The sequence below is a fragment of the Tursiops truncatus genome, chromosome 4, assembly GCF_011762595.2.
Source record: "Tursiops truncatus isolate mTurTru1 chromosome 4, mTurTru1.mat.Y, whole genome shotgun sequence".
NCBI classification, from domain to species: Eukaryota; Metazoa; Chordata; class Mammalia; order Artiodactyla; family Delphinidae; genus Tursiops; species Tursiops truncatus.
This window is the reverse complement of record NC_047037.1, coordinates 132,668,642-132,684,553: the sequence shown is the minus strand read 5'-3', so window position 1 is coordinate 132,684,553 and position 15,912 is coordinate 132,668,642. Positions and strand designations below refer to the sequence as shown.

Below are 15,912 nucleotides of genomic sequence, written 5' to 3'. Positions count from 1 at the left end.
AAAAGGAAAAAAATACATAATATTCCTTTTACTTACCTCAGAGGGCAAACTGCTGCTGAAAACATTATCATCATCTTTGTTTTCTTCACCATTTTTCTCTACAGGAACCCATTCTCCATAAACACTATCTGCTTCTTTTTTCCGATGTTGAGATCCAGATGACACAGGGAATTCTTTTGTTAATGTTACCTGGCTTTTTGGTGGAGTTGGCTTTGCTGCAGCAATCTAAAAAATAATGTTTTGCTTAATTAAAACTCAATAGATGTTCAACATAATCTGAAAATGACTTTGTTCATTATTTCACACAGTATTTAACCTAAATTAAAAACTAAATTCCATTTGAATTTTACTTAAACAGTTCTACAAGTTGTGCTGTTTCACTAGTCTAGAAACACGAATACTCACATTCAGATTGAAAAAAATGGGTTTGGGTTCACTGAGTTTAAAAGGATGATGATAAAAAGGAGGTTCTTCTTCCTCTTCATCCGAAACATGAGGTTTATTCACTATTACATCATCATCTTCTTTACTCTGTGCAATCTGTTTGCATTTCTTAAAAAAGTAAAAACAAACAAAAGATAAACCTTACACTTTATGCAGAGTAACATGTAATTTCTTAAAAGAATCAAAACCACATAATATCAATTTTCAAAGGTAAAACAAGATTAATGATAGGTTACAGATATGTAACTTAGCTTACTGGTTACTATTTAAACACACTCTAGCTGGTCAGTCAGTTAACAACATTTATTGAGCACCTACTATGTGCAGAGCACTGTACTGGGCACTGTCCAGGGAATACAAAAAAAATAAAGTAAAAGACATGGTCCCTGCTCTCAAGGAGCTTACAATCTAGTTCAATAGACGGAATACATACACATGAGATAATTGAGGAACGCTTTTACAGAGCAACACAATTAACAAGTGCAAACTGATATAATACAAACTGAGTACATAAGTGCTCAAAGAACAAAAGCTTAAGAGAACAGAATCAGGCAGAATCTGATAATCAAGGAATATTCCTCGCAGAGTTCTAAGCCAGATTTTCATAGTTACGAACAAGGATTAGCAAGGAAAGGAAAAGAAAGTCACCCTAGTCAGGTAGTGGTAAAGAGGTGAGAAAAAACTTATTAGAAGGGACAGAGGGCTGAAGATGAGGCTAAAATATATAGGGAAACACTAGGTGTTCACAAGGTTTTGGATAAGGAGCTTGGATTTGATAAGCAAGCAACAGAAGCCTTCACTAGGTCCTTAAACTTAAAAAAAAATTGTAATAAATCTAAGTAAGGAAACAGATTAAGAAACTATATGATCCCCAAATGTATGGCTAAATAAAATCTCAAACACTTGCAACTGGGTTAGATGATAGCATGTCTTTCCATAAATGTTTTGTAGGTTGAGTCTCTAAAGGAACAGAACTCAAGAATGGAATATAAGGCATGATGGGGAGGGTGCAATTGATGAGGTCTGACACATAAAGTAAAGTCAATTCCGCCTTGAGAAGCAAAGGAACTGACTCCATTACCTGGCTTTATAAAAAGGTCAGAGTAAATTTGGGTGGACATGTCTCTATACTAGCAGTAGAATCTGTCATATCCCTTATCAATTGAAAATACTTTAATAGGATAAAAAGCTCATATAGCCAAAAACACAGAATATACCAAGCTTGTAACCAAGGGGAACAGAATATATTGACAGTGGCAGGCTGGCATAAGGCTAGCCAATAACAAGTTTCAATATCTGAAACAATGTGGTATTTCTGGATCCTAGCAGCAATATTTCAGCGTCCTCCAAAAAAAAAATTTTTTAATAAAATAAAGCCAAAAGACAAAAAAAAAAAGCCTCAATTTAAAAGATCAAATTCTTAAAAACAAAAATAAGTGTGTTTAAAATATATATGTTACTGCCAAAACCCGAACCGCAGGAAGAACTGATAATGGCCGGCCATTATCACCAATGGCTGGTACCAAACAGCCAAAACCCGAAATGTTGATGCGAAAGAAGTTCCTTTCAGGCAATGGCCAGCTAGTCTCATTAATTTCCAAGCTCCGGTGGCAAAAGATCATTTCTGAAGATTGTCTGTGTCTTTGCGTATATGCAGTACACTCGTGGCGATCAGTGAACACGTCGTGAATGGAAACGAAACTGTAGGCGAGCTTCTGCGTGTTGCTCACTCAACACCTCCTCCATTCAAACGAACCGTCCCACTCCTCAGTCAGTTTGGCTTCTAAAACTGGAAAGCAAAAGTAATGGGAAGTAACTTTTAGCTAGCGGAGCTTAGCCATCCCGGATAATGGCCTGCTAAATAGAGCTTCTGCCGCTGCCACGTCTGTATTTCGGGTTTTGGCCACTCGGTGCCAGCCATTATCAGTTCAGCCCACAATTCGGGTTTTGGCACGCTCCAGAGTCAACATCACTGGAATAATCCATTTAAGAATGACAAATTCTGTCTAGCTTACCTCAGTTAGTTCTTCTATAGTAGCTCCTCCTGATTTTTTAGCAACTTTCTCTTCTATTGAAGGTGGAGGTGCAGGCTTTAGGTTTGGCGGTAAAGGAACACCAGCCTTAGCACACATGGCAGCTGCATTAGCTTTGGCTATTTCAAGTAACTGAGCCTTATCTGCAAGAGGAATATATAAGAAGCAGTTTTCCTAAAAGGCTGTACATTTTGTATTATCTAATGTTTCATATGCTAACAAAATTAAAGGCATCAATCTTCTGCCCTAACTTACAGCTGTGATGAAATCACTCTTTGGCTCAAAGTTTTAAAACAAATGCCCCATATTTAAAAAAGAATTAAGTCCACATTTAGCTTACCATTCAAACACTATACAAAATAGCTAGACTACACAACTATAATGATCACTCTGCCACACACATTAAGACACACACCTGCCCAAACCTACTTTATTTTCCACAACTATCACGCCCCTTAAATTACTTTCCTTCTAATCTCGGACAACATTTTAAAGCACTCTTTGAGCCCAAGTTCAAAACTGCCACCTCTTCCAAGTAACAAGTCTTAAGTCAGAATTTAACATTCCTCTCCACCGTGCTCCCAAAGTACCTAATCTATACCAGTAATTACAGCAATCATCACATTCTACGCTTTCTGGTAGTTTTACTATTTGGTAAAAGAGACATATATGCATTTTATCTGTGTCTCTTGTACTAACTTGTAATCACTCCAGAAATTATATACTGTTTTTTGCTTTGAATAAAAAAAGAACTCAGAAACATTTGTTGAACTGAATGCATTCTCCCTTGCGGTTCTGTTAAGATCTTTTTCTTTAGACAACTCTGACCTGGAAATGTCCAATCCACTGGGATAATGATAAATTATCCATTATTATTACAGGTAGTCACGCATGATCCATCAAGTTTTAATCACCTCTGCACACTTTTTAAAATTAGGAGAAATTAGAACACTTCATCTTTTAAAAGGCAGACTGAAATCACTTTAACTCCCCATATGCAAAATTCCCTACTCACTTCCATCACCCATTATACCAATCAGAATTATTTTCACAAACATTTAACAGTACTGTATTGCCAGTTTAAGACATGTAACTTATTAAAAAAGAAACATTTGATTTTAGGCTTATCTGCAAGAATTTATGTTGGAATACATACAATAACAACCTGAGCAGATACTAGCCTTGTCTTTAACTGGACTTCTACCTGCCATTTTTAGTTATGGAATATGGTTAAAGCAAAAAGAAAGCATTCAAGCATGGAAATACCTTGGTTCTAATTTACTCCAAAGCAGGTCTTTTAAACGCTAATTACAAATGTACTTATTCCTACATTTTCTAAACAGAAACTAAACCTAACTACAAAAATTTAAAGATAGAAATATTTATCCTAAACCAATAACCCCAAATATTCCATTTGACTCACAGAAAAAAACTCAGCTTTAAATCATTCTCTAATACCATTAAATTTTTAAATGACTCACTCAGATCCGTCAGACGTTTAGGTGATCTGCCTCTTTCAGAAGACCTGGATCGTTTACGGCGGATGGGAGACCTGCTAAACCTTCTTCTCAAGGGTGTTCGTGATCGCCTTAATCTGACTGGTGATATACTGAAGCTTCGTCTTCTTACCACAGATCTTGATCTTCTCCGACGGCTCGGGGTGCGGCTCCGTCGGCTCGGGGTGCGGCTCCGTCGGCTTGGGGTGCGGCTCCGTCGGCTCGGGGTGCGGCTCCTTCGGCTCGGGGTGCGACTCCTTCGGCTGGGGGTGCGGCTCCGTCGGCTCGGGGAGATGCTGAAGCTCCTTCTTCCCCCAGATCTAGATCTTCTTCGACGACTCGGAGTGTGACTCCGGCTCCGACGGCTTGGGGTGCGACTCCGAGCTCTACCTGTTTTCCGGTTATCCCTGGAGCTTGATCTTTTTCTTTTTCTTTCCCTGGACTTGGATCTGTGCTTTGGCGATCTTTTGCGCTTCTCTTTTGATACAGATCGCCTTCCTCTAGACTTTGATCTTGACCTGCTGCTCCTCCTTCTGCGTCTTGATCGTGACCGTGAACGTGTTTGAGAGCGATGAGACTTGGACTTCGATGATCTCTTCCTTGCCCTAGAACGAGATTCACTGGTGCGCTTTCGCGATTTGTGTTCAGAAGACTTGGAACGCTTACTTCGAGATCTTAACGAAGAGTCCCTTTTCTTCTCTTTCTCACCTTTGTCACGGTTCTTATTTTTCTTGCTTTTTTCATGTGTGTCCTTAACTTTTACAAAAATTTCATAATCATCTTTTTCCTCTGAAGACGACTCTGAAGCTCTTTCTGGTATACTAATTACAACTGGACTGGCAGCAGATTTATCCCGTTCAACTTCACTTGCAAGTAAAGGTCCTTCAATACCAGCTCTAAGGCTTGTAAGACGTTCCATGTCCTTAGGAAGTAATGGTCTCACTAAATCAGCTTCATTAATATCATCAATGTTGGCAGAAAATCCTGAATCAGACAGTATCTCTTTAGCAGGGAGAGGTACTTCTTTATCTTCTCCACTACTTTCTTTAGGACTGAGAGCCACTGCTAATGTCTGGTCACTCTCCTGTATAGGTAATGATCCTTCTGCATCCTTACTGACAAAGTTATTATTAGCTGGTATATCAGGATGAATGTCTTTAGCAGGTAAAGGTCCCTCTATGTCAGCTTCACTACCACCACTGGGGCTGGTGGAAATTACCATGTCATGTTCAGTATCTTGAGTAGTTAACGATACTTCAACATCATATTTACTAATTGAACTGAAAGCAGATGCTGTGGCAAATTCAAGACCCTTACCAGTTCCCAGTGCATCAGGTTCAAGAGCAAGGGAACCAGTAGAAGACAGAGTCCCTCCTACATCAGTTTCACTAACAGTAGGACAGGTATCCAATACTGTGCATTGTTTAGTCTCATTGGTGGGCAAAATCTTCTCTTCACCAGTTTCACCAACAGCACCAGTGCTGGCAGCAGACACTGTGTTATGTTCCATCTCTTTAGCAATTAAGTGATTATTTATATTAAGGTCTATATTCATACCACTTTCAGTTTCATAAGAATCATTCTTCAGGTGTCCTTCAGCATGTGGCTCTTCGTCTGAATGCATGGGAATCTCCTGCATGTTAATCTCTGGAGCAAGATTTTGGTCGCCAGACAGTAAATTCATTCCTTTTATAACGTTAGACTCCAGTATCATTGGTGTAGACTCTAAAACCATCTCAGTGGGTATTACTTGAGTCTGCTCTGAGAGAGTGACAGGAGGCTCTGAAATTGTCACAGTAGATTCTTGGACACAAATAGATGGTTCTGAAACAATCACGTTAGGTTGAAAGACTGACACCGCTGGTTCCAGGACAGGCACAGTAGGCTCCAGGGCAGAAACAACTGGCACAGGAACGGTAATATGCTCTGGCTCAGACAAGGCCAGGGGCTCTGGGACAGCCTCAGCCGGTGGGTCCTGGACAGCCACAGCCGCTGGGTCTGGCACAGCCTCAGCCTGTGGCTCTGGAACAGCCATGGCTGGTGGCTCTGAGACAGTTCCAGCTGGTTGCTCTGGGACAGCCACAGCTGGTTGCTCTGGGACAGCCACAGCTGGTAGCTCTGAGACAGCCATGGCTGGCAGATCTACAGTGCTCTGGGATGGCTCTGGAATAGGTACTGCTGCCTCCAGCAGGGACATAGATACCTCTGAGGCAACATGTCCTGAAGCCCTCATGGAATCAAAAGTTTCTGCTGCCTCTGACATAACAGAAGGCTCTGATGTTAACACAGTCGGTTCACCTGATGTTGTGGGAGTTTCCGACACCATATAAGTCACTGGTCTTTCTGGAATAATTTCATGCTCTTCTGCTACAGCAGCAGACTCTACAGGTGTTGATGTGACCAAAGACTCTGGCTCCAGTGGTGGTTCTGGAACAGTCATGGAAGCCTCTGATGCTAACATTGAAGGCTCTGATGCTGACACTGAATAATTAGCAAGCACTGCTGAAGGCTCTGAAATCTCACTTTGACTCACAGGAGGTTCAGGCAGCGACACAGACTCTTCAGGAGGTAATGCTGGCACCTCAGTAGGCCAAGTATTTTCAGCTGTTAATGCTGACTGCTCAGTGGGTAATGCTGGACCCTCTGGTGGTTCCTCAGGAGGCAATGGCGGTGTCATTGGTGGCTCTTCAGGTGGCAATGGTGGCATTGTTGGAGGCTCTTCAGGAGGCAAAGGTGGCACCATATATGCCTCCGTATATGTATCAGTGTAAGAATCGGTGTAAGAATCAGCTGCCATAGACATCATTGAACGATCAGCAGTATAAGATGACATCATAGATCGATCAGCTGCAGAGTACGATGACATCATAGACCGGTCAGCAGCAGAGTATGAAGACATCATAGACCGGTCAGCACCCATGGACATCATAGATCGGTCAGCCATCGGGGACATCATGGAGCGCTCATAAGCTGACATCATAGAGCGTTCATAAGCTGACATCATAGAGCGCTCAGCCATAGGGGACATCATAGAGCGTTCATAAGCTGACATCATAGAGCGCTCATAGGCTGACATCATAGAGCGTTCAGCCATAGGGGACATCATAGACCGCTCATAAGACATCATAGAGCGTTCGTAAGATGACATCATGGAACGTTCTGCAGCATAGGACATCATCATAGAACGTCTAGATGCTAACATCAGGGGTCTAGGTGCTAACCTATATGGCCTGGGAGCTATTCTATAGGACCTGGGTGCTATCCTATAGGGTCTAGGTGACATCCTATAGGGATCAGGAGTTAGTCTGTAGGGATCATGGCCTAATCTATAGGGGTCTTGCCCTAACCTGTAAGCATCATGACCTAGCCTATAAGGGTCATGACCTAACCTATAGGGATCTTGAGCTAACCTGTAAGGATCCTGAGCTAACCTGTAGGGATCAGGAGATTTTGAACCCAACATAGCAGAATCTTGGGTACTAGATGCTAACATCTGAGCATCCATGGTACCAGACGCTAACATCTGAGCATCCATGGTGCCGGAAGCTAACATCTGAGAGTCCATAGTACCAGATGCTAACATCTGGGAATCCATAGAGCTAGTGGCTAACATCTGGGAGTCCATGGAGCTGGTTGCTAACATCTGGGAGTCCATGGTGCTGGTTGCTAACATCTGGGAGTCCATGGAGCTGGTTGCTAACATCTGGGAGTCCATGGAGCTGGTTGCTAACATCTGGGAGTCCATGGAGCTGGTTGCTAACATCTGGGAGTCCATGGAGCTGGTTGCTAACATCTGGGAGTCCATGGAGCTGGTTGCTAACATCTGGGAGTCCATGGAGCTGGTTGCTAACATCTGGGAGTCCATGGAGCTAGTTGCTAACATCTGGGAGTCCATGGTGCTAGAGGCTAACATCTGGGAGTCCATGGTGTTGGACGCTAGCATCTGGGAGTCCATGGTGTTGGACGCTAGCATTTGGGAGTCCATGGTGTTGGATGCTAACATATGGGTCTCCATGGTGTTAGAAGCTAACATATGGGATTCTTGGGCCATCAAGGGATCCACTCCTACTGTTACAGAAGTCTCCCCCACTAATGTAGTAGGCAGCTCCTGTGCTACCGTATTATACGACTCCAGCGCTGTCGTCGAGGGCACCTCCAGGGACTGCGACACGGTCATCGTTGACAGCTCCGTTGTTGTCACCACAGACTGAACAGAGATCTCCAGCGCCACAGTTGCCACAGGCTGCCCAGGCAACTCTGGCGCCCCAGGCTGCCCTGGCAACTCCAGCACCCCTGTTGCCAAAGGCTGCCCCAAAAGCTCCAGTGCTCCAGCTGCCCCAGACTGCCCCGAGAACTCCAGTGCCCCAGCTGCCATGAGCTGCCCAGGCAACTCCAGTGCCCCAGTTGCCACAGGCTGCCCCGACAACTCCAGTGCCCTAGTTGCCGAAGGCAGCCCTGGCAACTCTGGCACCCCAGTCACCGAAGACTGCCCTGGCAACTCCAGCGCTGTCGTTGCCACTGGCTGTCCTGGCAACTCCAGCACCATTGCTGCCTCAGGCTGCCCCAGCAACCCTGTTGCCGTCGTCACCTCAGGCTGCCCAGGATGTTCCACCGTTGTCATCCCCACAGGCTGCTCCAACTCTGTCGTCGTCACAGGTTGTTCGGTCAACTCCATTGCTACTGTAACCACAGGCTGCCCTGGCAGCTCTACTGCTGCTGTCACCACAGGCAGCCCTGGCAACTCCTGTGCCATCACAGGTGGCTCTGGTACCTCCTGTGGTGGCTCCAACCCCATGGATGGTGCTGGAAGCCCTGGCAATTCCTGCGACAACTGTGGCACTGACGTCACAGAGGGCCCCGGCAACTCAGGCACTGCTGTCGCAGGGGGCCCTAGCAACTCAGGCACTGGGGTAGAAAGGGGCCCTGGCAACTCTGGCACCGGGGTAGCAGAGGGCCCAGGTAACTCCAGCACTGGAGTCACAGGGGGCCCCTGCAACTCCAGCATGGAGGTCGCAGGTGGCCCCGGCAACTCCATCGCTGAGGCCACCGACGACTCCTGCAGCTCCAACGCTGTGGTCTTGGGCAGCTCCAGCATCTCCTGCGGTCTTGTCATGGATGAATCTGCAATCTCCGATGGTACTTCTACAGGCTGCTCTGGCAATCTTAGCACTTCAGTTGCCGATGACTCTGGAAAATCCATTGTTGTTGATGTGCTTGGCTCAGGGTGCACCTGAGTAGGTGTCTCTGATGACACAAGGGTTTCTGATGGCTCTAGCACTTTTGCTACTGGAGGCTCTAACAACATGATCTTTGATGGCTCTGGAGGTGTGCTCTCCAAAGATTTCAGCCCAGGCTTCACCTGACACTCCACTGACATTGTCACAACCGGCTCAGATGACTTTAGCACTACTGTTGTAGTAGGCACTGGTGCTGTTGCAAAGGAATCCAGAATCTTTGTCGTGGATGGTTCCAGCATTACTGCTACAGACTGCTCTGACTGCACTGAAACTACTGATGTAGATGCAACTGACAGTTCTGCAGTTTTTGTAGCTGGCTTCAGAATTTCTAAGGTGTGTGGCTCTAATACCTCCATAGATACTACAGGAGGTTCTAGCACAAGTGCAGGAGACTCACTGGTGTCAGATAGGCCGAACGCTCTTACAGGATGCTCCAGTGCCATTTCTGAAGGTTCAGAATCAAACTTCAAAAAGGAATCTGATTCTAAATCTACATTCCCATCATGATGTGATTTCGGCTTTGATTCAGATTCTTCTGGCTGTCTTTTATACTTTTTTTCCTTTTCTTTCTTCTTTTTCTTCTTTTTATTTTTGTGCTTTTTATGTTTCTTCGACTTTTTGGTAGGTATTTCATCAGTAGGATCTGTTTGTACAGACACACATCTACTTTTTCTGGAAGCCTCCTTCAAGTCTGAAATTTAGGAAAATTAATTTTGTCAAATATCCCCCAAAATAGATTTAGGTAAGTCGTATAAACCAAAACTTACAATCCATGTTAAGATACCATAACACTTCTTGTTAAACAAAAGGTTACTAAATAAACTATTTTCCATAAACCAGTTATCTGAAGACTGACACTTTTCCAATACTTCTTTTACAACTGAAGCCTGGGTTAAAAATAATTTCTTAATTTATTACAAAAACTTTTAGAATTACATTAAGATGTGTTTTTACTAAGTTCATTTAAAACAATTACTTTCTCCAGCTCTTACTATACAGCAAATTACTTTTAAACTACAATTATGATGAATATCTTTCATATTATTAACTCTAAGAATATCCACAAAAACACACGTTAAAAAACTTTTGTAACTATTTTATCACCCTTATTTATACAGAAAGCAACATGGCACTAGCTCTGGAACACACTGTCTGCTTTTGGATACTGAATCAATTCACCACTCACTAAATGAATAGACGTGGCCAAACCGCTGACACTCTGTCTTCCAGAGTTAGAGGACGAACTCAGTTAAAACATACAAAGTACACTGAATAATGCCTGGCACCAAGTAAGCCCTCAGCAAATGCTAGAGATTGCTTTTATAGTATAAGGTCTGAACAACAAATGTAAAATACGGAACCTGAATTTTCCCCCATGTTGCATTCTAATAAAAATAACACCTTCCCCCCAATACTCTTCTAAATTACTAAGAAGTAATTTTTTTTAATGTTTCTACTTTAAAAATGATAATAAAGTCATTTGGAGAAGAAAATTCGTACAGCCCTTAACATGTAACTTAAGAACATTTCAATCTGCATATCTAAAAGAAAAAGTGGTTTATAATCCACTTTGTAACCAGATGAGATTTACTCTAATGCCAATATCATATTAGATAAACCTTAGTGCTCTTAGGTGATCGGAAATCCAGGTCACCAAGATTATGGAAAAAGCAAATCAACACATGACAAGACCTCTTCCAAAGCAAAATTAATCATTTTCCACTAATTGTTTATTATGTACCAAACGTTAGCTACATTATACTTCAAGAAAAAGTTGCTAGAGCCATGAATCTAAGCAAGGCTACAGTCCATGCTATTTTTTTTTAACCATACTCTATACTAAAAATAAAAAAAAACAAAACCCATACCATGGCCCCCCATTTACAAAACTAAACAATATTGTTATTTTTGTGGCTGATCACAAATCCTTCATTTCTAAGCATCAATTATTTAATCAATTCCCCAAATGCTAAATATCCAGCAATGATTCCTCTCCATTCATTGCACCTTTAAGAGGAGTAGACACAAAAACAAGATCATCTCTAATCTTGAGCTTTAAAATAAAACCTTCCAGGGTTTTAGAATCATTACAGATATGGTCCGGACTCCTGTACCTTCCAAAACTGACATTTATACAACTGTTCAATGAAAACCTACATTCAAAATCCTGGCACTGAGGCACTGTAAGACTAAACCAAACAAAGATAGTTATATTCCACCAGCAAAGTAAACAAATGCATCGATGCTCATGGTTCCAGTACAATTGTATTTTCAAAAAAATACTTAAAATCTTCAGTAAATCAATTAAACTAAAAATTAAACTTATTGAAGTTTTAAATCTAATGAACATCTTAAATACTCTGCAATCAAGAAATACTACTGTCAACTATTAAAAAAAAATCTTCAAGTTTTCAAGACAACTGATTATCTCCAACTTACCTGGCTTATATCGCAGTTCCGTATCTAAGACCCCAGAAAGTACTTCCTCTATCTTCTGAACTATTTCTTCATTTGGTAGGCTCCTGGCAGAAGCAGCTGCATCACCTGCCTGGTTTCCTTCAATAGGTGTATTTGTTTCACCATTGAGCTGGCCTTCACTCCTTCCACTTCACAAGAAAAGTTACCAAAATTCATTAATATTTTTATCATGCCATATAATAAATTAATATTTGTAACTCAACTGATTAAAACAATCTTATTTGTACACGTCACCATTTTTTATTTATTTTGGATGCTATTCCCCATCAAAAGTGCTTCCTTAACACTATCTACTTACAGTTGGTACATTTTTATTTTCACACGATTAAAGTTTTCAGAACTGTGAAAGTTAAGAAAAAGTCTTTCAAACAGGTTTCTAAGCTCACCTTTTTTTTTTTTTTTTTTTAACAAAATACTCCCCAACCAGCATATTTCTCTCAGGGGAGGAAAATTATTATTAAGATCACAATCACAAAACCAAAGAAAAATACATGACCTAACATTATGGTAGAAGCTATAGCCACAGTAAAGCCACACTTGTGCAAGTATCACAATCACCATCAGCAGTATCAAGGAACACAACTTTAGCCACTCACACATTAAGTCAAAACGGTAACTTGTAGCACTGGATCAGGTTTAGACTGATCAGACTTGCTGAAATGCCATAATGTTGAAAAGGAAAAATACATTTATATAATTTTCACCCAGTTATCAAAAATCATGTAAAACAACTCATTTATAATAACAGTAAATGAATCACTTAACATATTTTCAATTCACGGGAACAGAAGAATCTTAACAGACATAAAAACATATCATTTACTTAGTCTTTTGTACTATTTTGTGTAAATTTACAAAATTGTTTTGAAAAATACTTTAAACAGCACGTTTGACTTAATGTAACTTAAATTTTAGGTAGCAAAATGGGTCGACAATTATGCTCCACTACCTGATAAAAGTCTGGTCAAAACCCAAAAAATTCAGTAGTTAACCAAGTGTTATTAAAAAACATTTGGTTTTCTAATACAATTAGTCATACAATAGCAATATTTAACATTTATTAACTATTAATTAGGGTTGCACGGTTCTACATTTTTAAACTCATTTATCCTAACAAAACTCTCAGATCAGCACTATTTTTCTGATTATTTAAACGAGGAAAATGAGGCACAGAGAAGACAAAAAAAACCTAGCTGTACATCATACATCTAATTAAGAGGTAAAGCTGGTATTCAAAACCAGAGCTCACACTCAACCATCTATATATAATAACTTAAACTGTCTAAAAGTCAGTCTCCTCACCCAAACCCATATTCATAAAAGTGAGAAAAAAAGGAACTATAGTTCACCGAAATGGCAAATAATCAAAAACTTCTTTTAATACTGACAATATATAGCATAGTATTTGAAAAGAAGCTAAATATTCCCTTAGTAATAAACTGCTTTATCTAATATTCTTTTTAAACTCTCTTCCTGGAGCTCTTTTACATTTTTCCTAAGCACTTTCACAGTGCGTACCTTACTAAAAAGGCCACGATTTAAAAATCAGAAAAGTAGGGCTAAAAAAAAAAAACCTGTCAGTCTATAACAAAGTAATCATCTTAAAGCTGTGAGGATGCTTACTGAACTGCTGCAAAGGAGTGGAAATTTCAAAGCAACTAAATATCCATCAATACAATCCTACAACAGAATTCTATGGAGCCATGAAAAATGTTTCAAAGACTACCGAGACTGATAAAACACAAACGTGTTCACAATACATAGGTGAAAAAAACAACCAACACACAACAAGATGATCACACTTGACAAAATATGTGCATCTGTATGCACAAGGAAAAAATGAAAGAACATGAAGATCAATAACCATGTGGTGTTTTAAAATTTTCTTTCCTCTTTTTTCCTAAACTTTCCACGACAATAACACTTCTAATACAAAAACTGAATTTTAAAAGGTATAGAAAAAAGACATTACAACCAGCAAACACAACTACTTAATATATGCAACTATAAAAAAGTTTTCAGGAAAATTATATTCCCTTAACTCAGGTCGTTTATCATCATCCTAAAAATAACCAGCATATAACAAAATTTTAAAAAGCAACTAAATCAATGAGAAGATCTATTTCCCAATGAAATAACAATATACCCTGGAAAAATATTACAGCAATACTGTATCACTGCCCCAGTAACCTTATGTTAATTTGAGTGCTCAGTTTACAAATGCGTTTTCGGCTGATTTTCAAATTCACGTTACGTGTGGTTCTTGCTCTCAACTTTTAAAATACAACCAGCAAATACATTTGAACTCGGAACAAATATTTACGTTATACAAAGCAAAAAGGCAATCACTGAGTAACAACATGACCCACGCGATTTTCGTTTCTGAGTAAGCAAGTATTTCTTTGAAAATCTCTTCCCATTCAAATTGTGGGGAAGCAAGGGTAAACCAATAGCAATGACAAAAGTAGCGTGTTGGTCAAATATGTCAATTGGGTCAGGGGCGGCAAAAATATTTAGAGCTACACATGAAGTCCACTTTCCGCTGACTAAATTAAAAAAATTACCACTAATGCAAAGTCCCCTTCCATCCTCACCTCGAATATTCTGTCAAAGTAGCTAACATTAATTTGAGCTGTTTTAATTCAAACTTCCAATCTATTAAACTATTAGAATGCTACCTGGTGGAAGCCACAAAACAGTAGGACCCAAATAATCTAATTAAAGGATCCCGACCCCCAAATGGTCTGAAGCTTGCAATAATAAAGCGGATTTAAGATTACCCAAGAAACGGCCGTTAGACCCCTTTCCGGTCAAAGACACCGGCCGGCGAAATCCGCGGAGGCAGAGAGGGGGAGGGGAAGCGCCGCGGCGGCTGAGGAGCTGAGGAAGGAACTAGGCCCGTCCCTGGTGGACAACCAGGCCTACAGTAGCTAAATGGTAGGGAATGACCAAACGGGGGAGAAGCCTGAGCATCCTAACTCGGTTCTAGAAGAGGGAGCCTGGGATTACCTCGGAAAGGGCGAAGTTCCTCGCTGGGAAGGGAGGGAGCGGACGGGGGTGGGGGGGGGCCGGAAAATGGATCCCAGGCCCAGGCGGGGCTGTAGCCGGGCCTAAGACGAGGAACGACAGCGTCCCTGAAGAAAGGTGCCACGGACGGCTACGTGAGGCCCTATCGGTCCCTTGGGAGCAGAAGAGCCTGGGAAGAGTTTACCTTGAAAGCTCCTGTTGAATTTCCCGGAATTTACTGACCACGAAAGACCTAAAAATCTGCTCGATGTTGGTCGCCATGGCGTCCGCTCCGTTCTCTCAACTCCTCCTCACTAGTCCTCCAGGCTCCCAGCATGCCTCGGGAGGAGGCGCAGCGGCCAATTCCGTCTCTAGCCGTCCTGATTGGCTCCTGTGGGAGCGCCCAGTCCGGCACGCTCCGCCTCTGAACCAATCAGTGAGCACGGCCCCGCTCTCCTCCGCTGTTTCTGAGCGTCTGGGGTAGAGCTGCTGACGTTTGCGCCGCGCACGACTATGTCCGCCATGTTAGTGACTGACGCAGGCGCCATTACAGGAGAAGTCTCTCTAGAGGCGACTGTCAGCTTAAGCTGTCAGTCTTCAACAGTGTTTGGGGGCCTTAAGAGGTTTATTTTGGTCACTAAACACCCTAGATTAAATTCCGTGAGGAAAGGGAGCAAGGAGGGCAACATGGTGTTTGACCGGGGACTCCAACTGTCCCGGATGGCACCGAGTTTCGGCAGGGAGATCCATCCGGGAAAACATTAATCAGCGCTTGCCCCCATACGAAGAATGCGTTTTTACCGCCATCTGCCTCCCGTGGCATCCTATTATTGGCCTCGGCTTTTTTTTTCGTTTTAGCATTAGGCCAGAGGTCCTGAACCACGTGTGTTCAAACCTTGGTGCATTTTAATCTCGTCAGGAGCCAGGCGTGTCACGAGACTTTTGCACGGTAGCTGGTCAGTCCTGACTCGTGAGCAACACACAATTAGCTGAACATGGGTTAAGCATTTTGGTGCTCCCCCTCCTCAGAGCTCAGGAGGCTCTGGAAGAAGCGAAGAGACGTTACGTGGCACCTGACCCTACAGTGTTACATTGTAAACTCGCTAGGGCTTGGGAGCTTTGCTCTGGGGGAGGTTCAGGCCGCGCCCGAGAGCGGGAGGGAATCACTCTCGATTACCTCGCGGTGGGGCCCACTGGCCACACCGACCAATGGGGAAG

At 42.1% G+C, this 15,912-nt stretch overlaps 1 protein-coding gene across 5 annotated transcripts in view; it reads right to left on the bottom strand.

The window, feature by feature from the left end:
* SON (SON DNA and RNA binding protein) overlaps nucleotides 1-15,048 on the bottom strand; it is a 30,476-nt gene extending 15,428 nt beyond the window's left edge. For 4 of the 5 annotated variants that reach the window (XM_033856026.2, XM_019922318.3, XM_033856027.2 and 1 more), the window contains exons 1-6: nucleotides 14,900-15,047; nucleotides 11,650-11,816; nucleotides 3,959-9,901; nucleotides 2,460-2,620; nucleotides 406-552; nucleotides 37-225 (exon numbers count right to left, since the gene is read on the bottom strand). In XM_033856026.2, coding sequence (XP_033711917.1) covers nucleotides 37-225; nucleotides 406-552; nucleotides 2,460-2,620; nucleotides 3,959-9,901; nucleotides 11,650-11,816; nucleotides 14,900-14,976 — 6,684 coding nt within the window. In that variant the 5' untranslated portion in view covers nucleotides 14,977-15,047. Of the gene's footprint in view, nucleotides 1-36; nucleotides 226-405; nucleotides 553-732; nucleotides 2,234-2,459; nucleotides 2,621-3,958; nucleotides 9,902-11,649; nucleotides 11,817-14,899 lie in introns of those variants that run through there. The other variant, XM_033856029.2, reaches the window with a different exon arrangement.
* Between the last annotated feature and the right edge of the window lie 864 nt (nucleotides 15,049-15,912).